Here is a 26,085-nt window from a genome sequence, read left to right on the forward strand (position 1 = left end):
CCTGATTGAAAACAAATTGTTTTTATTGCAATACTCCGGTACAAACAGCAACATTCCTAAATGTACAAAAGGCATAAGATCCACCGATGTACTTACAGTTAACAGTGTTGGCGATGGTACCTATATGCCTTTTTCTTAAAGACGCGAGCAGTTCTTTGCTCTTTTTGCGTTCTTGTATTTTAATATATAAGTTTCTGATGAGTAGTTCAATATTATAATGACTTCATTTCCAGTGTTCTGCGACATGTCATATTATTACCTACATCATGATTTAACTCACATTCCAAAGTGTCTCTGACATATAAAGAGATTGGTAATTTTAAATTCGTCAGAACATCATCATTAACCGCAAGCAAGTCAAATGAAAGTGGTAAACTACATTTAAATTAGTAAATAATGACGTTACTGTAATTTTCTAATTGCTCAATAATGAATTGAATTCCAAACCTGTTAGTAAAAGTATGCCGTTAAGTAATCAAAATAATTTACCAAACGGTATTTTAAAAGCAAACGTACTTAAAATAATATATGAATATTGTAATTTACAATATCAAATAAAATTATTGAATTTATGAACGCAGTTAATGAACAATTTACTTCACTTGTCTATCAATGAAACGTCTATTAAATTCTAATTAAATTAACACGTGTCAAGAAAGAAGTTATTATCAGTTCCACATTTACAGTAATTGTTTAAAATGTACATAAGATGAAGTTTATATTTAGACTAAAAATGTACCTAATACCAATAAAAAGCTTAAACTGAGAAATTATTGTATTAAATGTGAGTCAAATAAGCTATTAAAAATAATAAGATGAATACAATAAAACACAAAATCATGAATCATGCATTAGATTCATATTAATTCGACGAATTACACAAAAAGAAATGACTTGGCAATGATGAACATTATAGAAAACTATAATACCAATTGTGATAATGATGATGTTAAAGATACTTAAAAGCGTTTGAAATATATCAGCGGCGCTTGTTGTGCCAACGTATTAATCCCAGTGTCAAACGGTATACACCCGCTTAATAGCTAATGGGGGAAAAAATAAAAGGTAAATTATGTGACAGGCCAAAAAAACGGTATTAATGTCGTGTTTAGCGGACGTCAAAGAGAGCGAGAGACGGAAATAGGGCAAGCGCCGCCGCAAACGCGCGTTTGAGATATGCGTTTTTTCAGACGCTTTTAATGGTTGACAAGATGTAAAAAAGGTTTAGATAAAGGAACTTTGGATATTAAATTGCTACTTTATTTAAGCTGTTTAGACGCAATTTAAAAATAAAAACGGGCATGATAACGCTTACTGAAGATGTTTTTCATAGTGCATTTTGTTTCTTGCGTAGCTACTATGTTTGTAATTGTATATAAATTAGCTGAGCTAGATAGTTTTTCAATTCCTTAGAATATTTAACTTATGATAATACTTGGATTTAAAATAACAAATTGCATTAATAGGCATTTTGTTTCTCAAAGATTTTGTAATTTGCGTCAATCGTAAGTGTGCGCACTTCCTTCTCGTCTGCTGTTAAATTATCCCATTTAAAAATACATAAATGGGACTGTCTGCTTTCGTTCCGATGTTAATTGTCTAGAGATATCGGCTACAGATGTGCCGTTGAGTTACGCGTGTTGTGAGCGAGGAGAGAAATATGAGATCTTTTGTATCCCTTCATTATTATGACTTGATCTTGTACTTTTTGGGGCTTAAGCGATCAACTAATGAGATTAGTATGATCTTCGGGTTTATGTTGTTTTGTTTTCTTCTTGTTTTAGTATTTGTGAACCTTTATTTTATTAGAGATAAATGAAATTTGTTTAAACGTCAGTATTAATATTTTGTGTAATTTAATATTTTGTCAGTGCAATAAAGATTGTATTTATTCCTCGTATTAATATAATAATAACATAGGTAAAACAATACACTCTTTTTTTTGGGCAGTCGTGTAAAAACTATTTTGACCTGTTCCGAATGTAGGTACATTCTAAAGGTGCATTTAGTAATTTAACAATATTTTATAGTTGACATGTTTAATATGTTCAAGTGTTATTTAAGAGCTCTTGCTATTTATTTTACCTACTTGATAAAATTGTACTTAAATGTTACAGGTTCTACCTACTCACAATGTAATCTACAGGTGTGCGATCAAAAGAAATCAAGAATACAAAGAACAGTAAAAGGAAACATCACAATTATCTAAATTCTAACAATAGGCTCCTACTTACTTCAAAGTCTTCAAACAAAGTATTCTTGATTAATAACATGTTAAAACCTCAAAACAATTACGCATCTGGTTAACCCATTTATGATCCCTGAATCACTTTCAATTTTCAAAAATAATCCATATTCTCAAAGACAGTTGATATATTAATGAGGCAGCTTGCTTTTTGTGGACGGTACCCCATTAATCGTGCGAGGCGTGGTATGTCATTCATTCCAATATTTTAAATGCTCGCTGTACGGCCGACGTTTTTGCTGTCCGTACAAACGGGGAACATTCCGGGAGGTTTGGAATTTTTTACAATTATTTTGAGTTGGTATGGTAATGTATTGTGGTTTATGCAGAAATGCAAGTATCGTACATTCTAGGTCGATTTACAATTTGAATCGTGCAATGAAGTTATAGTACCTATATAACAAATCGTTGACAGTAGAAATATTTATGTTTACATCTAACTCGTCTTTAAGATCTACAACATCATTTCCTTTTTATTTTAATAATAAGAACATTTTATATAAATAGGTTCTCTATTCTCATCAAAATCATCAAAGATATTTTACAAATGTAAATACATTTCTCTCCAAAATCACGATGTCAGATATGTTCATAAATTTACCAGCGCACGTTAGTTAATCGACTTTTGATCTTCTAACCACTTTAAAAACCAAAACAAAATATCCGAGATTCCTCGTCGCCATAAATAAGGTTGCACAAAGCGTTTTTCAGCTATTAAATGTGCGCCTACGCATTTATCTAGCGATCAAAGTTATTGAACAAACTCTAAGCGAGCGTTTGATCCAAATGACCAAGTTATAAGACCTAAAGATATAAGACAACTCTTCTTAATTAGAGACCACAATTTAACTGGTTCACAGCCTATTACATCGTATGCGATGTATATGAATCCAGTAGGATCCATTCATCAGGAGATCTGACATTCATCTGTTTTAGCTTTACATTAGAAGGACTTAAGGCACGTGGATTCCAAACTAACATATGCTCCTTTTGTGCACATGTGAGGCCATAGGATGAGCGACAAAGTACAGGAAGCGTGAATAGGCGTAGATTTCCTGCTTTTTAGAATGATTAGATCTGATTATGTTCTTTAATGGTTTATCTAGAATCATTATTTTTTGAAATGTTTTATTTTCTTCTTTTGTTTGTGAATTTGTTTGCTAGTTTATAAGTAACCCAACTGATCATTAGTAACGTAATGCATAATTCCTGGTTAATCAACAAAAAATTATTACATTAATTCCTGGTTCTTTCTTAAAAGATTTATCTGGTCTTATTCGACGAGTTTGCACTTATTATAATTATATAAGAGTGTGCTTATATTGTTAATTGATATTATATCTCAAAGACTTCATCTAAATTACAAACTATAATTTACAATCTTCTGTACAAAAGAGTTCAAACATTTAAATCAACACACAATGAGGCTTTTCGCGATCGAGTTTTTCACTAGATGGCAGCACCGTGGCTAGAGATTATTGGTAGATTTTGAAAGCTCCTGTCAAAAAGACCTCTCGTCACGGTGCTGCCATCTAGTGAAAATCGCGGTAACCCTCATTATAACAAATACAATTTAGTTGTCAATTCCTGGAATCCTTTTTCACTAAACTAACTGGAGTTAATATTTAACTGTAACTATAACCACAGAATAAATAATAGTACTAGGTACAGAAGATACACTCTCTAACAAAACTAGTCTGTCACGATCAGCACAGATATGGCCGCTAGGTGGCGACAGCGCCACGCGCGGCTTATGGCAAACCCTAATATTGGGGTCGAACTGATGTACTTTTAGCTACCTGTAGCAAAGCGACGAAATCGCGGAGTGAGCCACGCCTGCTATAACCGCAGATTCTGTGGCCCCAGAATCTATTTCGGGCAGCGACTAAGTTGTTTATTTCCAGCTAGGGAACAAATGACAAGTTTAATGGAATATTAGTACTTTGACTTTTAGCGTATTAATAGGCGGCAGATAAAACTGAATAGCCTAGCTATAAATATAGGTTTTAAGTAGTGTATGTAAACAAAAGATTGTACATATTATCTATTATTAGTGTATACATATTTACTAACAGATCTAATAAACAAGACTTAACTGAAATTAAAATGAGGGTAATGAAGTATTTTGTAAAATGTAATGACAGGAAAGATAAGTCAATAGTACATTTCGATGCTAGTGAGGAAGGTATGTCATTACTTCACGAGTACCGAGATATCTTGCCACGAGCCGCGGGCGAGTGGCAAGACTCGGGACGAGTGAAAAATGACATTTCCGCACGTGTATCGAACGACGTTTTTTAATACAGTTGCGAAAAAATAAGAAAAACATTGTTAATCGTACACTAAACAAAAGTGGTAACAGTGACAGCTCGGTTAGACGTCGTCTTTAAGTATATTATATCTATGGGCGTTTGGCAGCTATTCCGTTCCATTCAGTCAACTTATTAAGAACGGAATTTTCAATATTGAATATTAAAAAATAAACGTGTTATAATGATGAAGAGATAAGTAATTAAATATGAAATATGTAATATTTTTCGTAGCCTTACATTAACGGTAGGTTTTTATGCTGATTACGACGTTTAAAGGAAACTAATATTAACACTCATCAATAAGTAGTCGTGAATTGGAACAAGGATAAATTAAAAAAAATTGGAAAAGTAAAAAGCACTAGTTCGAGATAACCAACTTTCCGCACGCTAAACAGCTACGTAAAGTAGCACTTTTTGAGCAACTGTATTAAAAATTATTTTTCAAAGTTTTATAAAGACTTTTTTATAAATATTTTTGACATTATAACTGCAACTGTTATATCTATTAAGATTATGACTGCTTGTTTAATCTAAAAAAAACTTTTAGACAAAAAATACCCAATTTTTTTTTATCAATCCAAGGCAGTGAGCATTTATTTGCGCTACTAGAGCGATTTTATACCCAAAGCGGATTTTTTTGAAAATGATTCAAATTGTATCTAAGACATTGAAACGTAGACTTCTCCTATCACTCCAGTGATGATTATATATCCATACTATGTAACCAAGATATTTACATCCAATAAAATCAAAATAAACCTAACAATGTAACCAACTACAAGCCATTTCGTCAAAAGCATATCTAACATTCATTGCACTTGCACCCAATCGCTTCTGCAGATCGAATTTCATTAACGATTGTTGTTTTTGCTAACGCTCCTCTTGTTTTCCGTTCAAGCAGTAATTGATTGGGAATGCTTCTATAATTAGGTGCGTGACTTGCTGACGGTACTTTGGGTATGCAATGTGTGTGACTTACTGTCGGTACTTCGGTGCAATGTGTGTGTTGGCAGACAATTACGGTTCTAAGATGTTCTTTAATGAATGATTGACTAAATGATTGTTTCCGGATTAGAACATACATTAACATTACATTTAACTAAGCTCGACGTAGATATGTTTAATGTGATATTGGCATGAGATAAAATATACCTAAACATATGGGAATGATGTGCATCATCCTTTACTGCAATAATTATAGTGTCAAATTGTGTATTATGTTGTAGGTAAGTATCTATTTATGTAAATTACCTAGTTTAAACATAGAGCCTATTAGCATCTTGCGGTAGATCTTCCGCTCAGCTACCAGCAGCGCGCGCTCCTCTTTTTGTGTTAGTGTCCAGGCTTCGTATCCGTACATAAGAATTGGCCTTATGACCGTTTTATATATAATCCGCAAGATGCTGGGACCCACACGTCGAGAGGACGGAACTTGGAGACTCCGCAAGAACCAGGAGATTGAAGATCTGGTGTCCGAGCCGAACATCATTGGAGAATCGAAGGCCGCTAGACTCCGATGGCTCGGCACGTAGTCCGGATGGGGGAGGATCGCGCAGTCTGGAGGGCGTACTCTGGAGTACCAAGCGGCCGAAGGCCGTCTGGACGCCCTAGGTACCGCTGGAGAGACGAAGTGCAGAAAGACCTTAGCGAACTCGGCGCCGTCGACTGGACAGACACGGCGTTGGACAGAGTAGCATGGCGGTCTTTGGTGTCGGAGGCCAAGATCCACTTCGGGTCGTTGCGCCACAGCAGTAAGTAAGTAAACATAGAGCCTGTGCAATTGAAGCAGCCTATTCATTGTAAGTTATGGGTGGGTTATCTATCATGTACATATCTCAAAAATGTAATGACAGGAAAGATAAGTCAATAGTACATTTCGATGCTAGTGAGGAAGGTATGTCATTACTTCACGAGTACCGAGATATCTTGCCACGAGCCGCGGGCGAGTGGCAAGACTCGGGACGAGTGAAAAATGACATTTCCGCACGTGTATCGAACGACGTTTTTTAATACAGTTGCGAAAAAATAAGAAAAACATTGTTAATCGTACACTAAACAAAAGTGGTAACAGTGACAGCTCGGTTAGACGTCGTCTTTAAGTATATTATATCTATGGGCGTTTGGCAGCTATTCCGTTCCATTCAGTCAACTTATTAAGAACGGAATTTTCAATATTGAATATTAAAAAATAAACGTGTTATAATGATGAAGAGATAAGTAATTAAATATGAAATATGTAATATTTTTCGTAGCCTTACATTAACGGTAGGTTTTTATGCTGATTACGACGTTTAAAGGAAACTAATATTAACACTCATCAATAAGTAGTCGTGAATTGGAACAAGGATAAATTAAAAAAAATTGGAAAAGTAAAAAGCACTAGTTCGAGATAACCAACTTTCCGCACGCTAAACAGCTACGTAAAGTAGCACTTTTTGAGCAACTGTATTAAAAATTATTTTTCAAAGTTTTATAAAGACTTTTTTATAAATATTTTTGACATTATAACTGCAACTGTTATATCTATTAAGATTATGACTGCTTGTTTAATCTAAAAAAAACTTTTAGACAAAAAATACCCAATTTTTTTTTATCAATCCAAGGCAGTGAGCATTTATTTGCGCTACTAGAGCGATTTTATACCCAAAGCGGATTTTTTTGAAAATGATTCAAATTGTATCTAAGACATTGAAACGTAGACTTCTCCTATCACTCCAGTGATGATTATATATCCATACTATGTAACCAAGATATTTACATCCAATAAAATCAAAATAAACCTAACAATGTAACCAACTACAAGCCATTTCGTCAAAAGCATATCTAACATTCATTGCACTTGCACCCAATCGCTTCTGCAGATCGAATTTCATTAACGATTGTTGTTTTTGCTAACGCTCCTCTTGTTTTCCGTTCAAGCAGTAATTGATTGGGAATGCTTCTATAATTAGGTGCGTGACTTGCTGACGGTACTTTGGGTATGCAATGTGTGTGACTTACTGTCGGTACTTCGGTGCAATGTGTGTGTTGGCAGACAATTACGGTTCTAAGATGTTCTTTAATGAATGATTGACTAAATGATTGTTTCCGGATTAGAACATACATTAACATTACATTTAACTAAGCTCGACGTAGATATGTTTAATGTGATATTGGCATGAGATAAAATATACCTAAACATATGGGAATGATGTGCATCATCCTTTACTGCAATAATTATAGTGTCAAATTGTGTATTATGTTGTAGGTAAGTATCTATTTATGTAAATTACCTAGTTTAAACATAGAGCCTATTAGCATCTTGCGGTAGATCTTCCGCTCAGCTACCAGCAGCGCGCGCTCCTCTTTTTGTGTTAGTGTCCAGGCTTCGTATCCGTACATAAGAATTGGCCTTATGACCGTTTTATATATAATCCGCAAGATGCTGGGACCCACACGTCGAGAGGACGGAACTTGGAGACTCCGCAAGAACCAGGAGATTGAAGATCTGGTGTCCGAGCCGAACATCATTGGAGAATCGAAGGCCGCTAGACTCCGATGGCTCGGCACGTAGTCCGGATGGGGGAGGATCGCGCAGTCTGGAGGGCGTACTCTGGAGTACCAAGCGGCCGAAGGCCGTCTGGACGCCCTAGGTACCGCTGGAGAGACGAAGTGCAGAAAGACCTTAGCGAACTCGGCGCCGTCGACTGGACAGACACGGCGTTGGACAGAGTAGCATGGCGGTCTTTGGTGTCGGAGGCCAAGATCCACTTCGGGTCGTTGCGCCACAGCAGTAAGTAAGTAAACATAGAGCCTGTGCAATTGAAGCAGCCTATTCATTGTAAGTTATGGGTGGGTTATCTATCATGTACATATCTCAAAAATGTAATGACAGGAAAGATAAGTCAATAGTACATTTCGATGCTAGTGAGGAAGGTATGTCATTACTTCACGAGTACCGAGATATCTTGCCACGAGCCGCGGGCGAGTGGCAAGACTCGGGACGAGTGAAAAATGACATTTCCGCACGTGTATCGAACGACGTTTTTTAATACAGTTGCGAAAAAATAAGAAAAACATTGTTAATCGTACACTAAACAAAAGTGGTAACAGTGACAGCTCGGTTAGACGTCGTCTTTAAGTATATTATATCTATGGGCGTTTGGCAGCTATTCCGTTCCATTCAGTCAACTTATTAAGAACGGAATTTTCAATATTGAATATTAAAAAATAAACGTGTTATAATGATGAAGAGATAAGTAATTAAATATGAAATATGTAATATTTTTCGTAGCCTTACATTAACGGTAGGTTTTTATGCTGATTACGACGTTTAAAGGAAACTAATATTAACACTCATCAATAAGTAGTCGTGAATTGGAACAAGGATAAATTAAAAAAAATTGGAAAAGTAAAAAGCACTAGTTCGAGATAACCAACTTTCCGCACGCTAAACAGCTACGTAAAGTAGCACTTTTTGAGCAACTGTATTAAAAATTATTTTTCAAAGTTTTATAAAGACTTTTTTATAAATATTTTTGACATTATAACTGCAACTGTTATATCTATTAAGATTATGACTGCTTGTTTAATCTAAAAAAAACTTTTAGACAAAAAATACCCAATTTTTTTTTATCAATCCAAGGCAGTGAGCATTTATTTGCGCTACTAGAGCGATTTTATACCCAAAGCGGATTTTTTTGAAAATGATTCAAATTGTATCTAAGACATTGAAACGTAGACTTCTCCTATCACTCCAGTGATGATTATATATCCATACTATGTAACCAAGATATTTACATCCAATAAAATCAAAATAAACCTAACAATGTAACCAACTACAAGCCATTTCGTCAAAAGCATATCTAACATTCATTGCACTTGCACCCAATCGCTTCTGCAGATCGAATTTCATTAACGATTGTTGTTTTTGCTAACGCTCCTCTTGTTTTCCGTTCAAGCAGTAATTGATTGGGAATGCTTCTATAATTAGGTGCGTGACTTGCTGACGGTACTTTGGGTATGCAATGTGTGTGACTTACTGTCGGTACTTCGGTGCAATGTGTGTGTTGGCAGACAATTACGGTTCTAAGATGTTCTTTAATGAATGATTGACTAAATGATTGTTTCCGGATTAGAACATACATTAACATTACATTTAACTAAGCTCGACGTAGATATGTTTAATGTGATATTGGCATGAGATAAAATATACCTAAACATATGGGAATGATGTGCATCATCCTTTACTGCAATAATTATAGTGTCAAATTGTGTATTATGTTGTAGGTAAGTATCTATTTATGTAAATTACCTAGTTTAAACATAGAGCCTATTAGCATCTTGCGGTAGATCTTCCGCTCAGCTACCAGCAGCGCGCGCTCCTCTTTTTGTGTTAGTGTCCAGGCTTCGTATCCGTACATAAGAATTGGCCTTATGACCGTTTTATATATAATCCGCAAGATGCTGGGACCCACACGTCGAGAGGACGGAACTTGGAGACTCCGCAAGAACCAGGAGATTGAAGATCTGGTGTCCGAGCCGAACATCATTGGAGAATCGAAGGCCGCTAGACTCCGATGGCTCGGCACGTAGTCCGGATGGGGGAGGATCGCGCAGTCTGGAGGGCGTACTCTGGAGTACCAAGCGGCCGAAGGCCGTCTGGACGCCCTAGGTACCGCTGGAGAGACGAAGTGCAGAAAGACCTTAGCGAACTCGGCGCCGTCGACTGGACAGACACGGCGTTGGACAGAGTAGCATGGCGGTCTTTGGTGTCGGAGGCCAAGATCCACTTCGGGTCGTTGCGCCACAGCAGTAAGTAAGTAAACATAGAGCCTGTGCAATTGAAGCAGCCTATTCATTGTAAGTTATGGGTGGGTTATCTATCATGTACATATCTCAAAAAGGTCAATTACGTCAATCAAACTACATGGCAAATAATATTTTACAAAATTCCATTTTAGAAGTGATAAAATTCGTAGGTAATAAAAAAATGTTATCGTCATAAAATAATATGATTAGTGGGAATGAAAATTAATAATACCACCATAACAACTTAATTATCATAACGACCAATTAATAAAGGAATAAAAACGATTATTGAATTTAATAAATACGTGTTTTGCCAGTTAATTAATAAAGCATTGTGCACAATAGCGTTCATTAATTGTAATTATCGCTTTGGTGACATAATTAAGACTTTATTGACAGGTTTGCAATTCACAAATGTGACGTCCCATGGGTAAAGGTACGTTATGGCGGTTGGCGCTTACGCTATTATTAACGCCGCTCCAATATTATTGCGGCGCTATTCACGTAAGCGCCAGCCGCCATAAGGTACCTTTTGCCGTGGAACGTCACAAATGTGTTATAATTTTTTTAAGAGTTGAGCAACAACAGAAACATAATAATTAGGTTAAACGTTAGCGTGGGCGTTATTTAACATTCAACGGAAATTTTAAATTCACATATCATTTTGTAATGTTGCCTAATAAATTCTAGTCGAAATCGCAGTAAATTACTCAGTGCTGAACTTAATTGAGTATTTAAGTTGGAAATGGTAAATCGGGTCGGTAATACGCCACTTAGCGGCCCGCTTGGTGCTACGTACGCTTGTAACGCCCACGCTCGTGTGCGCGCAGCCTTAGGAGTCATTAGACATTATTAGCGCGTATATTTTATTTGTACTAATTATAATTAATGATAATGTAATCATTGCACTTTGTTTAATGATGGCTTACGCAAATTTTACGACATAAGTGATTATTTAAAAATAATATTATCTAGAATATACGCTATACTTTAAACTAGAACGTAATTAATTGGTACGCGTAAAAAAGTTTTAAGAACCTACAATCATTAACTACGAAAGATAAATACAAATGTACTTGCCCTCAAAGCTCATTGAACGTGTTATTTGTCATTGCGAAATGGTTAGTAATGACTAAATGTCAAAATGTTGAATAAGTTGTATGATGTTAAACCTTTTAACCTGTTTTGACTTTACAATTTATTTAACTTTGAGTAAGTACCTAAAGAATTGTTTAATAAATTACAAGTCAAATGTTACTAGACATTTTGCCATCGCACTTTGTTAGTTATTTAACACCTAAGTAGCCTACCTTGAATATTTTTGCATATCACTTAAATACTGTGAAACAGTTTGCCTTATAAATATGCAATATTTCTATAAGTAATGCACTAATAACACAAATTATTTGAAATATACACACTCAACTTAAAATATGTAACGACTGTTGAACTGAATTCATTAATACAGCTCATTCCTATTGAGAATGTCACATTATACTCTCAAACATTTATTTTGCCGCCTCTACCGTAGCTATATCTCGATATTAATAAATGAACATGTTAGGGCCTAGCAGACAGCCCAGCGGGACGCCGGCCCACCTCGTCGAGACACAGAGCACTGCCGAACCGTCGGCCCGTGCTTAGGTGCTGCGTTATTTATGACCGGAGATGAATGAATTAGTTAGCCTGTGGTACGTCTTAGATTGTTAAATGTGGATAAAAATGGATTCTAAAAATTTTCAGGTATCTTAAGCTTTGCCAAAATCAACACCAACACCCCTAGATAAAACTTATAAAATTAGGAACCAAAGGGTATATTTTATAAGGTTTTTTTATGAGCACCGCTGATGGACAAGAGGTTCGATTCTTCTTTCCTAATGTTCCTTTTGTCTTGTGGCCATATACTTAATGATCAGATTCACTCAACATACAAGGGCATGATTTGCTTAAAGTTCTTGTTTCTCTATTATCAAATATTCAGCCATAAAACCAATTGCAAAACCGTCTAAAACACTGTTGTTCGCGTTTGATTTATCTACATCGGCACCACAAAGCTATTTTGCAAATTTATTGTTCCCGATTTCTTAATATTTAAATGTTCCATAGTTCCAAGAAGGCAGAATGTCATAATTTATGTCCGAACAATGCGTTTACCAAAAGATATTAAGGAGATTAGAATCTCAATTGACATAAGGCATTTCGATTTCATGTCGACTAATGTCGTGAGCGGTTAGATGACAAATTATCTAATTCGCTTCGCTTGATTATTTTAATTAGCTCAGGTGGATATAAATAACAAAGTTCGATATTAGAATGCATTTCCTGTTATTTATTGTAAGCGATTCGGGGTAGTCGCTAATCGCTCCTAATTTCGTACAGAAGGTTCACTTTACATCACTTCAAGACTTCAGTTGTAAAGTTTTATAACAAATCATAAAAATTAATGACCTCACGTTTTCTTAAAAGTTAATTCGGATTAAATTGTCCTAAAGCTAAAGATTAACCAACAATGATATAAAAACATTTTCCATAATACGTAAAAATTACTCGCTTATATTAGTTTAAAATTATACATTTTATACTTAGCGGTATCACACGATCTTCAACATTAAAACAGTAGCAAGCTTTCGTTTAATGGCCGCTAACCCGGCTCGTAAAGATGCCACTTTATCGCAGCAGATGACTCGATAATATTAAAATTCGTAAAAACTCGATTTCGAGACGACGACTAATTTGATAAAATAAGTACTAACGGCTCCACATTTTTGAGATGGAATCGGCAAATTAAAGTTACAGCTTCGTTTTTAGGAATCCTCATAATTTGGTAAATTGAGATTTTTTTTATAAATGTCTTACCCAGAATTTAAATCTGCTATGTGATGTAGCTATACTAGCTATGTCACATTTTAATGTAGGTTTACTATTTATATTACCTTCTTAATACATACTTTCATTATTACTTCTTGAATAATTTGCAGAATGTCTAAATAATTCTCCTCAGTTTAATATTTGAGTTATCGTCGTGCTAGATAATTCCTTTTACTTCATTCCTGTACTGTAATTGTTCTAAATGCATTTTTCATTCAGTTAGGTACTTATTAAACTAATAATACTTATCGGCTGTTTTTTCCTCAACCGCAATTGTGCTAACCATCTAATAATAGCCATTAGTAACGCTGTTGACAACCCTATTCCGCTAATTGATTAATTCAATTCTAAACTCGTTACGTACGACGGTTGTAATTTTAAAATGATTCGATTCTTATAGCCTGGTACCGGTTTTGTCATCTACGACTTTTAAGTGACCTATGGTGAGGTATTTGTATGATAAAATGACGTATAAACATTAACAAATTTTATCTTTTTAACACTTGAAGAACCTTTTGTAACAGTGATGAAAATTATTAGGAAAGAAAAATAATGATTGACAATATTTATTTCGAAATGGAATATGATATTTACCTAGCCTATGTCAGAAGACCATAGATAATAGAAAAGGAAAAATGATCAATTATACTGGGTATGGCCCATTTTACAAAAAAAAAAAACAACTTAAATACACAAAATACAAGGTATAAATGAGGCATAAGGCTACTCTTTGAACAACTAATTTGCCTACATTTTTGGACAGTACTATCTGCTACTGTAGTCACATTGTCTAATTTACAAACAGGTCCGGAGTACCACTAGGCTCAGTTATCGGACCCATAGTTTACAGGTGTGTGTTTATTGCGTATTCGATTTTCAAAAGCTACCGATCGTGTTGTGGTCTGTGCAAATTGACCAATTAAGCGGGCTTGTTTTCGTGAAAGAATGCGACGTTTGCCGAAAAGGAGCGGGGTTTGTTGCTCGTTTAATGGCCGATTCTAATTGGTCAATGGCTTGGGGTCACATTTGAAGTTCATATATTTTAAAGGACATTTGTGACTTTGTAAATTGTAATCAATTACCTAAATCACTTACTTTAGTGGCACAATATTGACGCTTGGAATTAATATATACTTTTTACTATCGTATATGCATATCTTCCTTGTTTATTAACTAAATTATCAACGCATTTGCTCATATGGATGTATTCAATTGCGTTAGTATAATTATATTCTTATTTCTTAGTCTTTGCTTTTATTACTGTTAGTGAAGTGGATGGATGTTGTGGTTTTTTATTGATATTGAGCAGGCTGTAAGTTTCAAATAATATTACAAGCTCTATTTAACTAATCCTTTGACAATACATTAACTTGAACCGTAACGCAGTTTAAGTTTAACTGCCTCTTAAACGTTAATGCTTAGTTCTGTGTCGACCCGTTTAACTATAGCATACAGTTCTGCGAACTACTAAAAATATATTCAGTGTTTTCAGACCACTTTTATCTTATTCAACAAACAAAGAATAGTGACACGTAATGTTTACTAAACAGGGTTGATTTTGCAAATGTGTTGCAGTGTTTTACTAATTTGCTAAAGCAGGAAGCACGGCTGGTGTGATGGGAACACAGTGCCGTATAATCTTCGTCTCTGATGTTATCTGAAGATTTATTAGTTCTGTCAACGTTCGAGAGGTGGCGCTAGCTGGTAAGTCGACGCTACTGGACTTATCTTGTTTGGAGCAAGAACGAACAAAAATAAATCATATACAGTTGGAATCAAGATTGATATTTGAATGGTTATCTTCAAGACCTCCCATAATGCGGTTTTGTTTGTAGTTTCAGTCAGTGAAACACAAAGATATGCTGCATTCGAAATTGATGACATTAAATGAAAGGTCGCAATTCCTTAGCATCTGCTCTAAAAAGCTTGACCATTAAAGGAAAATAATTCAAAAATTGAATAATTGAACAATTTATTCGCGATCGAGCTCGGTCGACTCACACGCATCCGAATCGATTAGCCGCTTCGTTACACCGCCAGGCGGAGCCACGCGTCGATAAAATACTTGTTAAACTATGGCAAAATGAATTAAAACACATGGCCAGCCAATTAGGAGAGGCAATCGTGCGAGTATCGGGCGAAAAAAGACCTTTGAATACCATACAAAGGAAAATATAACTTAAATTAAGTGTAGCAAAGTAGGTATTTGCGTTTTCGCGAGCTTAATAATAGGGAGCTCCGGTTACAGCGCGCTAACGACTCGACTTGGCTGATAAGCCTTTTCAGTTATTCTGATAGACAAATATGGACGTATTTATCTTTAAATTTGCATTACTTATGGATCGCGTTAGAATGCATAATGCTATCCAATTGCTAAAACATACTCTACAAATTGTGAATATCAAAATGGACCACAGCACTTTAAAATAAAACTCAATAAACTTTCCATTCTAATTAAATGTGTTTTACAAGTGTTTGACTTATATGTACAAACAAGGTCTCTTTCATTTAGACTTGTTAATTATTTTAAGTGCTAGCTGTTGTTTTATTTGTTTTGTACATGTTCTCATATCAGCTCTTTATACATATAATATTACTAGATTAAGTACGTTTTCAAAGCCTCACGTTTTACCATTTGTTATAGTTCTTCAAGCATATTTCCTATGGGTTGATTGGTTAATAAAAACATCGATTGGTTATGCGGCAATTTCCTATTGTTTTTTAATAACGTCGTAAAATCGAAATTTCAATTATCATGTAAGTTAAACGACCATTATTGAGCTCAGGTCGTATACCCGATAAGGATCGTAAAGCGATATCTTTCCTAATCAACATAGTGCAATATATCCGCATATGTATGGGATCAATAAATGTGAAATTAAATTGTTTATTGTTATTGAAGTGCAAGCTAAGGCTAATCATGTATTACTTGCAGGTGATAAATATCAATATATTTGCCTGACAAATACTTACTCAAGTAAGGGTGAAAACTATAATTACTCACGTAATACGTGTATAAAAAGTAATACTACTCCAATAGTAGCGGCTAAAGCGTCGGTTGCTAATGCAATTAGAATAGAATAGAATAGAATAGAAATAATTTTATTCGTAAGCACAAACACAAAATAAAAACTTATACTAAACAGAGAAACATAAAAAAGAGAAAGTGCCACGAAATGGTCTCACCTCAGCATGTTGCTGGCGACTTCCAGCGCTGATCTTCCGATAAGACCATCCGGTGAAACAATCACGACAGGTAACATGAATAACAAGAGAATTAACAACAAAATTAATACATACACAAGACAAAGATAGTAATAAGAATACAAAAGACAAAGATAGCAATTAGTCAAGAATACATTACAATAAATTACTATGTATAGTTTTACTACGTACAATACAGCTGTTACATTATCAGGTCAAACTCATCTTGGCCGTACATTACGCCTGACATTACATCTAGCGCCATGCGGCAGCTGCGCAAACTAAACTAAAATGACAAATAAAACAGGTCGATTTGTTACGAACAAAAGCAGTTTAAGCAATATTTTATCGATCTTACAGATTTAACTACATATAGAGAGTCACAAGAGGGCAATTAAAGGTTAAACCATTGAATGTGTATCACTCGCAGTTGCCTTCGAGAACTTATTTTTATAGTTCTGAGAAAAGCATCTGCTAGCAAGTAAAATGTAATAACAAAATTTGCAGTACAAACAAAACAATAGTGATTCTTGATGATGTTTAAGCATAATATCTAACTCATGAAAATGTTAGGCATAATATATACTAGGAAAGTGGTGTACAATTAAAATAAATGTAAATATCCAAATGAATTAATGTTCCTTTTTCATTTGATATTTTAATTTGAAGAGAAAAACATCACGGTCAATAAAGATACTGATCATAATAATTAAATAGAATTTATAGATCTAACAACTCAATAGCTAAGTAATTATTTTGTTAATCAATCCATGTTCACGCAATGTGACTTTATGTTTAGTAATTCAACAATCGTAATAGACCATTATGTCGGATCGTAAACAAATAGGAAAGTACGGATAATGGTCGTATTAACGCACCTATACCTTAACCATCTTTAAAATCAAATGGTCTTAAGTACAATGTATTATTCATTGCAATTTCAACTATATTGCAACTAAGCTCAGTTTAAAATTGAATTAAGCTTTAGTCAATTGTTAAGGTCCATCGTGTCCATATCAGGAAAGAATAGTGACGTAACTGCAAAACTTCTACATTGTATTTTGTGCTCTGCAACCGTTGTAATAAGTTTAAAATTCATTTGCTTTGTTCTGACTGGCTTGAATGGCTAAGGATATACAATAGTAGCATTGTGAAGGCTGTGGTTTGGTTTCGCAGGGTGTTTGCGATACGTGATTGAAATGAGATTAACTGTTAACCTATCGTCCTTTGTAAGCAGAGCATTGCGAAATGGCTAGGAATTCAACCCGTATTCAATTCATGCAGAAATCTCAATAATTACTATTAAAGAGAGAAAGATAGAAGTTAATGATGATAGACGACCAACTCAAAATATGTGTACTGGAAAATTTTAGAGAAGTAAGAAGATATAGAAATGATGAATAGTACGCCCATGATCAAACACATACTGGCAAAAATGTTTTCTTTGTATAGAGAGTGATAGAGAGTATTTCGAAAAATGTAAAATAAATAAGTTTTTCTGTATCTCAAAACTTTACGAGTGACCTACGCGAAGAATTATTTTATTATAATGAAGCGTAGCATGTATGTAGAAATACTAATATTGAATAAAAAATATAATGAGATATTATAGCTTTGATACCCTCAAAGTAATTTGCAAAACGAATGAGTGGAGAATTGAAAAGGTAATGTAGCGAGCAACTGCGTAATCGGCAAATATCGACAATGGCTATTTGGCACGAACGATTTTTATAGCGATATCAATACGTTTCTAGGATCTATAGCAATTACGGTCATGTACTCCCTTTGACTCTGATATTTCTACTTTATAATCATTATACTTAAGTATTAATGAAAATTTCGAGCAGTAACGATTAGGTTTGGTTTACAGTTTGTTTAGATTTTGGTTTAAGTTTTTTGTACTTGTGCGTAGTCAGATTTAGTTGTCAGTAAAGGTTTTTTAAGAACTTGGCCACTGAAAGAAAACAACATTTTTTGCAGAATTATGGTCAAAAGTTAGAAACACAATATTGTAGGTACCTATAACATAATCTACTACACACCTCTAAAACAAAAATTGTCAAAATTTCGGTTAATTTTTCTAACAAATGGAAGATTAAGCTACTTTGAAAAAAAACCTTATAATATATTTATTAAGTACATTTAGCAAAACTCTACATTCAAAAACGTTGTATTAACCCTAAAGCATCTCAAACTTAGTCTATCCAACTTCAACAAATTTTCGACAGCCCAATAGCAAAGTCCCATAACCACAAATAGCGAATAACGATTAGTGTTGTAATTGAATAACCTAAATGAAAGATTAAACCACTTTTAAAGACAAAAAAATATATCTTTGATACACATTGCAGATCTACGCAATTAAAAAATTATTGTATTATTAATAAAAAAATGCAAAAAGAAAACGGTCACCCATCCAAGTACTGACCACGCCCGACGTTGCTTAACTTTGGTCAAAAATCACGTTTGCTGTATGGGAGCCCCTTAAATCTTTATTTTATTATGTTTTTAATAGTATTTGTTGTTATAGCGGCAACAGAAATACATCATCTGTGAAAATTTCAACTGACTAGCTATCACGGTTCGTGAGATACAGCCTGGTGACAGACAGACGGACAGACGGACGGACGGACGGACGGACAGCGAATTCTTAGTAATAGGGTCCCGTTTTACCCTTTGGGTACGGAACCCTAAAAACGTGAAAACATCTGAAACTGACCAATAAATTCCAACTTCAACAAATTTTCGACAGCCCAATGGCAAAGTCCCATAACCACAAATAGCGAATAACGATTAGTGTAGTAATTGAATAACCATGTACTGGCAGCTAATCGGGTACCGTGCGGCCTAATGGCGACTCGGCACGCAAATGCGCCACGCTACTGTTGACAATCTAGGCATTATGCTAATTTACTTTTTACATTTTATTACTTACTGCAGTTCACCCAGTTTAGGATACAAACATTTTTAAAGTCTGGAAGAGATAGCGGTCAAAACCGTGTTAGTTTAAATACAACATATGTTGTTTTATTTTTATACATGTATTGGGTTAAGACACACACACACATACACACACACACACACACACACACCGTTCATTATTTTTGATTGAAAAAAGAAAAAAAATGTATTTCTATTTTTTTGTGTGTGGTAATGAACGAGATATAGAAGCAGATGAAGGATTTTATTAGGTACTTAATTAAATTATTATTAATTAAATTACGTAAAGTTGTCGGGCATTTACAAATAATTCGTCATATTTAAGTAGGTACTTTAAGTAGAAGTTTTCATTATTTCAATACCCTAATACCCTATTGTTTGTTACTGATTTGATAATGAATGAAATTTCCGGGAAAATATATTGTCTAAAGACTTTAATTGTCTATAATTTAATAAACGTGACATTAATTATTATTTATTAAACATTGCATGTGAGTAATGCATTTGTAGAGATAATTATTTAATAGAAGGAAAATGTAACAATTTTATTAACATTTATCACGTAAATAGCTTAATTATTAATCCTCTTATTCATAAACGCGCTACAAACTTCAATTAGCAAATAATAGTTTGCCCTTATCTGTCATTTTGACTTATGTATGTATTTGTAATATAAAACATAATTTAACTAAATCCGGCTCGTAAACATATAAACCAACGTAGGCCGTATTCATATAGATTAGCGTAAGAAAAATTGATACTGTAATTTTATCATTATGAAATAAATAAACTAAACCAAACTTTTAAGAATAAGGGGGTTTGTGTCGCATTCGGATCTCGATTACTTATTAAGGTATTAAATTAACCTTTGCTCATTAAATATTTGTCCAAAGTCTTTTTAGGGTTCCGTACCCAAAGGGTAAAACGGGACCCTATTACTAAGACTTCGCTGTCCGTCCGTCCGTCCGTCCGTCTGTCACCAGGCTGTACCTGACGAACCGTGATAGCTAGACAGTTGAAATTTTCACAGATGATGTATTTCTGTTGCCGCTATAACAAAAAATACTAAAAACAGAATAAAATAATGATTTAAATAGGGCTCCCATACAACAAACGTGATTTTTGACCAAAGTTAAGCAACGTCGGGAGAGGTCAGTACTTGGATGGGTGACCGTTTTTTTTGCTTTTTTTTTTGTTTTTTTTGCATTATGGTACGGAACTCTTCGTGCGCGAGTCCGACTCGCACTTGCCCGGTTTTTTTTATTTCAAGGATTATCATTTAGGTTTAAATTGGGAATTGTGTTGTCACTTTCTCCGGTGATCTATTTGAGTTACCTAGACATCTAACTCCAGACATTTCTCATTTATTATCGGATACAAAGATTTTAATGTTTACCCAAAACATTTCTCCAAGTCTCACCAACTTTCCCGTTTTTGGCCAATTATGCGCCGGCGGCCATGTTGTGCCGCCATCTTGAATGGGATATTGTTTTCGCGTTGTTTATGCACGGCTCAAGTCGGCTTCGACGATCGGCAACCAGTTTGTAAGGCTTTCGCGGATTTGTTTGGGTTTGTCTAACTTTGAGCCATTTGATGCTTTCAAATCCGATGTATTCAAATGATTTTCATTTGATGTCAAATGTTTTGTTACATTCGTCATTTTGATGTCTTCAAATCTGGATAGGGTTGTTTTATTAGGTATTAGGTATGTGTATATTTCATTTGGGTGATCTTCATTATTAGTTATTTACGATATCACTATTATTGTTTATCCTGTACGGATATGATGGTCGTTCTTGTCTACGTGACAGCGTGATAAAACGGTGTCCGTCACTTTTCTATCCCATGGTGTTAAAAAGTGACAGTTATTTTATCACGTGGATAAAGATGGATAAAGCCATCCATAATACGCCGGCTGATGTCGTTTTGAACGACATACTAAGTTTTCATGAATTTGTTAAACAATGCAGTTGCTAATTGATTTTATTATGCCATCAATAACAAATCAATGTTAATTTATTAAGTGGTGTTGTTTCTTGCATATCTTGACAAGTATAGGTGACGAGATTTTATTGATTGGCACCTATTTAATACCTCTTTATTAAAATGCATTAGGTATTCTTGTCTCAGCTTACATTTATTATTTTCGCATGTATTCGAATCATAATGTTTCTTAATATAATAAAAAATATTGATGATTCATGTAAAATTACTAAATTGAAAATGAATATTGTGTGTATTTAAATTGTAAATGAATATTGAGTGTACCTACTAATAGTAGGTACACTCAATATTCATTTACGTATGGATTGGTAGTTGATAAGGATAACACTAACAATTGTAATTAGGTAGGTATAATAACTGTAAGTAATTAATATAACGAATAACGTACCCAACTAATCTAACCGAAGTAATACGTACCTACACCTTATTAAATTAAGGCCTGATTCGAAACAAATTTGACAAATTCAGAGTGATTTTTCTTGGATATTTTCTAGCTTACTTTATATATACACTACGACATTATAATTATCAGAATCACAAAATTATTATACCAAAATTTTTTTTTTTTATCAATTCTAAGATGATCAAAAAAATCAAATAAACGCCGCCGTCTTTTTAATTAGGCGCCAAATTGCTGTCAAAAACTTGATAAGTATGGAAGAAACTTGCACATAACTAATTTCCAACATAACCTGTTACCTAATATTATACCAATACTGAAAGGTAATTTCATTGCAATATCCATGAAACAATGAGGATCTAGACATATCTTCAAATATCTGGCGTATCAGGAATTTCGTCGATGTGGTGTCAGTTACCGGGCATTGGTTACTTTTCGACAGAGAAATCGACACCAACATCACTAAAAGAAACGGTTCGCAGCTTTAGTTTAATAATGCGGATTTCCAATATTACTTTGATAATATTTGGAGATGATCCACGATGTTTATGAGGCAATCAGCATGCTTAAGCCAGTACCCTCGAAATCGGACCAAAAAACTTGATTCAACAAAGTCCCACAGTATTGACCTATTGAACGGTATGGAGTGGAGTGTCCAAGGAATTAGTTCGTTAAAACAACAAAAACTATATGCAATATAATATTTCAAAATAAACATTGTTCTTGATAGGACTCAAACTAAGAAACTGTCAAAAAACACTGTCGGATGTATGATGGAGGGCATACAACAAAACTAACGACAGGAGCGGGAAGAAATGGAAAATGATGAATTAACTTATAAATAACAATTTTTAAACAAATTTTCAATAAATTATGGAAAAACAAATCTTGATTCAGCTAGCTTCAGTACCATTAATAGGGTTTTCAATTTGGCAGATTGAATTCGAATCAGGCCTTAAAACAAAATAATTAACGGATCATTCAACTAATTACAATTATTGTTCTCATACAAGCGGTCATTAATTATAGTAGGTATTATGATAGACCGAGTACAAATGAACTTGGATCCGTTTTTATACTTAAATAAATAACATAAAGACCACACTAGGTTCCCAATACAAGGTAATAAAATATTAATATTGATTAGGTAAGCATATAAATATGTAAGGTTTTGTTTGCGGTTAAGTAATCGTGAGTAACGTTAATATAATTGCTCAATTACGGTAAAATGTATAATAAACAAAATTGGAAAGCCCAAAGGTTGAGGAAATAACACTTGTCGGAAATACCAGCTTTTTGGCCAAAATAAGGAAGAAATAATCGAACTTAAATGAGGCATATACCTATAGACAAAAGCCACTAAAAACATACAAGTGAGCATAGTCGTTGTGATTTAAATATTTTAAGGAAGAAATAATTTAATTTAATAGGTAATTGAAAACGTAAAATTCAATTCGCTACATCATATTAATCCTTGGATTATGAAAGAAATAGCTAGTCATGCATCAGCATCCTAAAATAAAAAAAAAACGTTATCAAAAGTAAACAAACTACTTAAAACCTACTAATCGTTACAGCAAAATAATCCCGGAAACAAGATTCGCAACGTATTCCAAAAGACATAATTCAAATAGGAACCATTAAAACAAACACCGATACAAGAAACTCGACAGATGATTGATGACCTGCGCAGAGGCGGCGCGCAGTAAATTAATGATCACTGACAGACGCAAAAACCAACAGAACAATTAAGAGAAACTCGAGAAACCGAAAGCTAATTAGAAACGAAATCGTGATTTTGGCGACTCCAATTGTTGTCGCTTAGAAAATGTCAGATAAGAAAAAAACTTAGCAGAAATATTTTTTGCTCTTGGTTTATAAGAATCGCGAGTCCAAATAAAACGTTTTAGAAATGAGGTCATTGCAAAACATCAAGTTAACAGAGATGTAAGTAAATGAAAAACAGGTATTACATATTGAGGAGAAACAATATGGGTGGCGTTTAGCTTTTCAAAAACAGGAATAGTATGAGTAATTTAGACAAAAGTTTTAACTACTTTTATCATTTAGAAAGCTCCAGATAGGAAAATGAATCAAATAAGAGAATACAAATTGTTTCTTAGCTTCAGAATAATAGGAATCGTGAATACTGCATGTTTCTGGTATGCTGTGATCATATCATAATATTATCTTTAAACGGTTTATATCACGTATAATGAATTTAAAGTGTGCTGTGATCATTTAAGAAAATGACCGCTAATAAAGAACTATGGATAGTTACAAATTATGCGATTATATTTCCAAAGTAGCTACTTTTCATTACCTTCGTACTTATGATTTGTTAGAATTTTGTAGTTTTCACTTAGAAAATGTGAGCTGAGAAAACCAAAAAATAAACGAACTAAAAATCTAATCTAATTTGTAATTAGGTACTGACCTGTTATGTGTCCAACATTGAAGTGTGGAGGGAATAGAGGTCCAAAGGAAGGCACGACGGAGGGCGCGCCGGGCCAGCCGCCCAGCCCGTGGTATGCCGCCGCCGCCGCCGCCAGCGCGCTGAACGGAGTCGGCCGCACCGGCCCTAGCCTCTCCTCCTTCGACCGCTCTTCGTCCTCGCTCTGACCGTTCCGCAAATTCAAATCTTCCACGTCAACTATCGAACCGTCTTCGTATTCGTCATCCGAAGATGTCACCGTCGCTGAGGCGTTCAAATTCAAAGGAGGGGTTTGCGAAGAAGGCCGCGGAGACAACGACTTTCCACCCGGCAGCTCGGGCTGAGCCGACGGCGATTGTCTTAAAGGAGATTCCGGAATACTCCTATGATGCCTCAGAACTTCAGCAGTCTCCTCGTTAGCTTTAGTGTCCGCGAGTATGGAAGCCACGCTAAAGCTTATCCTCGAAGGCTTCGGCGGCTCCGTGGCCTCCGCCGGGCTTCTGGGGTACCTCGAAACACTTTCTATCGCCATATTCACTTCTTTCTCTTCGTAGTTTTGTTTCTTTAACATTGAACGTTCAGTTCCATTTAGCACAGTTCACTGGGGGATCGTGTCGTGTACGCATGCGGGCGCTCGGAGGTGGACTGGCGGCCGGAGCGGCGGAGGCCCTCGAGGCGGGCCGGGCAGGGCTCCGCCCCCCGTGGAGTCGTCCCGCTCAGCCAATCGACCGTTCGGCCGAGAATTGATCCGCGCGCGGGCCGCAGGGGGAGCGATTTAGCACGCTCTTATCTCGTTAGTCTCCTTTGTGATACTCGATTTTTTGTAGGAATCAAAACATAATTACCTTTTGTAGGGGTTCGCGCGTTTTGATCGCGCACTTTATGTCCGCCACTAAAGGTATAAAGTATAAAAATATAATGAGGAGTCGTGAATGCCGCTTGTTAAATCCTATTGAGCGGTGCTGGAGCCCTTTATGAGATTAGTGCCGCGAGGGCTAAATTTTGACGCAGCGCACGGATCCGTTTCAAATTAGGCTGGTGATTTACTGTGTACCGCTGACAATATTTGCGATATGATTTATTTGTTTGAATCCTTTCGATAATTAGGAGCTTTTTGTGATTTCATTTTATTGGTGTTTTGATTACGCCAAAATCAATGAAATGCATTTTTGCGAGATTTAATCGACACGGTCAATAAATCCGCAATCGATAAAACTATTTTTTTTTATTAATTTACTGTTTTACAGTAAACACGTAACTTCTTATTGGAGTTATTGATTTTACCTCGGAACTAAGTAATGGTCTAACTCAGCGGTCGGCAACAGGCGGCCCGCGAACCTTTCGGTTGCGGCCCGCGAGCCTCCCTGGCTATTTTGTATGTATATTGACTAGAGATGGGTAGTGAGTAAATACTCACAGGTAAATACCGAGTAAATACTCAGTATTTACTCAATATACCCGTATTTACTCGTTTATACCCAAATTGGTGGGTATAAACTATTTAGAGTGCTGAAAGCGGCATATAAATTTGAAATATAGGTGTATTTTGTAAGCCGCTACTGGATTAAGTACTCAAAATTGTAAGAAATGTATTTTTAAGAGGGGCACTCCATACATATAACTAATTGTCACAAAAAAATATCTCAGAAACCACCAACGTGTTGCACGTCATTAAATGGGTCTTCAAAAATAACTGGAATGTTTCTAAGAACATTTTTGGATAAATTGAATATTTTTGGAAAAAAACCGTTTCGAAAGGCCAAAATAATGTTTATCTCTCTATAACTTTCGAACCAAAGTTCAGAAAAAATATGAAAACATATCGGGAGATTAACCGTATAATAGAGTACAAAAAACAATATTTTGAACATCATCGGTTGAGCCATTT

General features: G+C 35.1%; 1 protein-coding gene and 1 long non-coding RNA gene across 2 annotated transcripts in view; one reads left to right on the forward strand and one right to left on the reverse strand.

Moving 5' to 3' along the window:
* LOC134675204 (muscle segmentation homeobox-like) overlaps positions 1–25,291 on the reverse strand; it is a 29,254-nt gene extending 3,963 nt beyond the window's left edge. Inside the window, exon 1 of the mRNA XM_063533413.1 lies at positions 24,201–25,291. Coding sequence (XP_063389483.1) covers positions 24,201–24,768 — 568 coding nt within the window. The 5' untranslated portion in view covers positions 24,769–25,291. The remainder of the gene's footprint in view (positions 1–24,200) is intronic.
* The window catches only part of LOC134675296 (uncharacterized), a 466,888-nt gene that overhangs the window by 259,984 nt on the left and 180,819 nt on the right, over positions 1–26,085 (forward strand). The gene's annotated exons all lie outside the window — the stretch shown is intronic.

The sequence above is a fragment of the Cydia fagiglandana genome, chromosome 21, assembly GCF_963556715.1.
Source record: "Cydia fagiglandana chromosome 21, ilCydFagi1.1, whole genome shotgun sequence".
Lineage (NCBI taxonomy): Eukaryota > Metazoa > Arthropoda > Insecta > Lepidoptera > Tortricidae > Cydia > Cydia fagiglandana.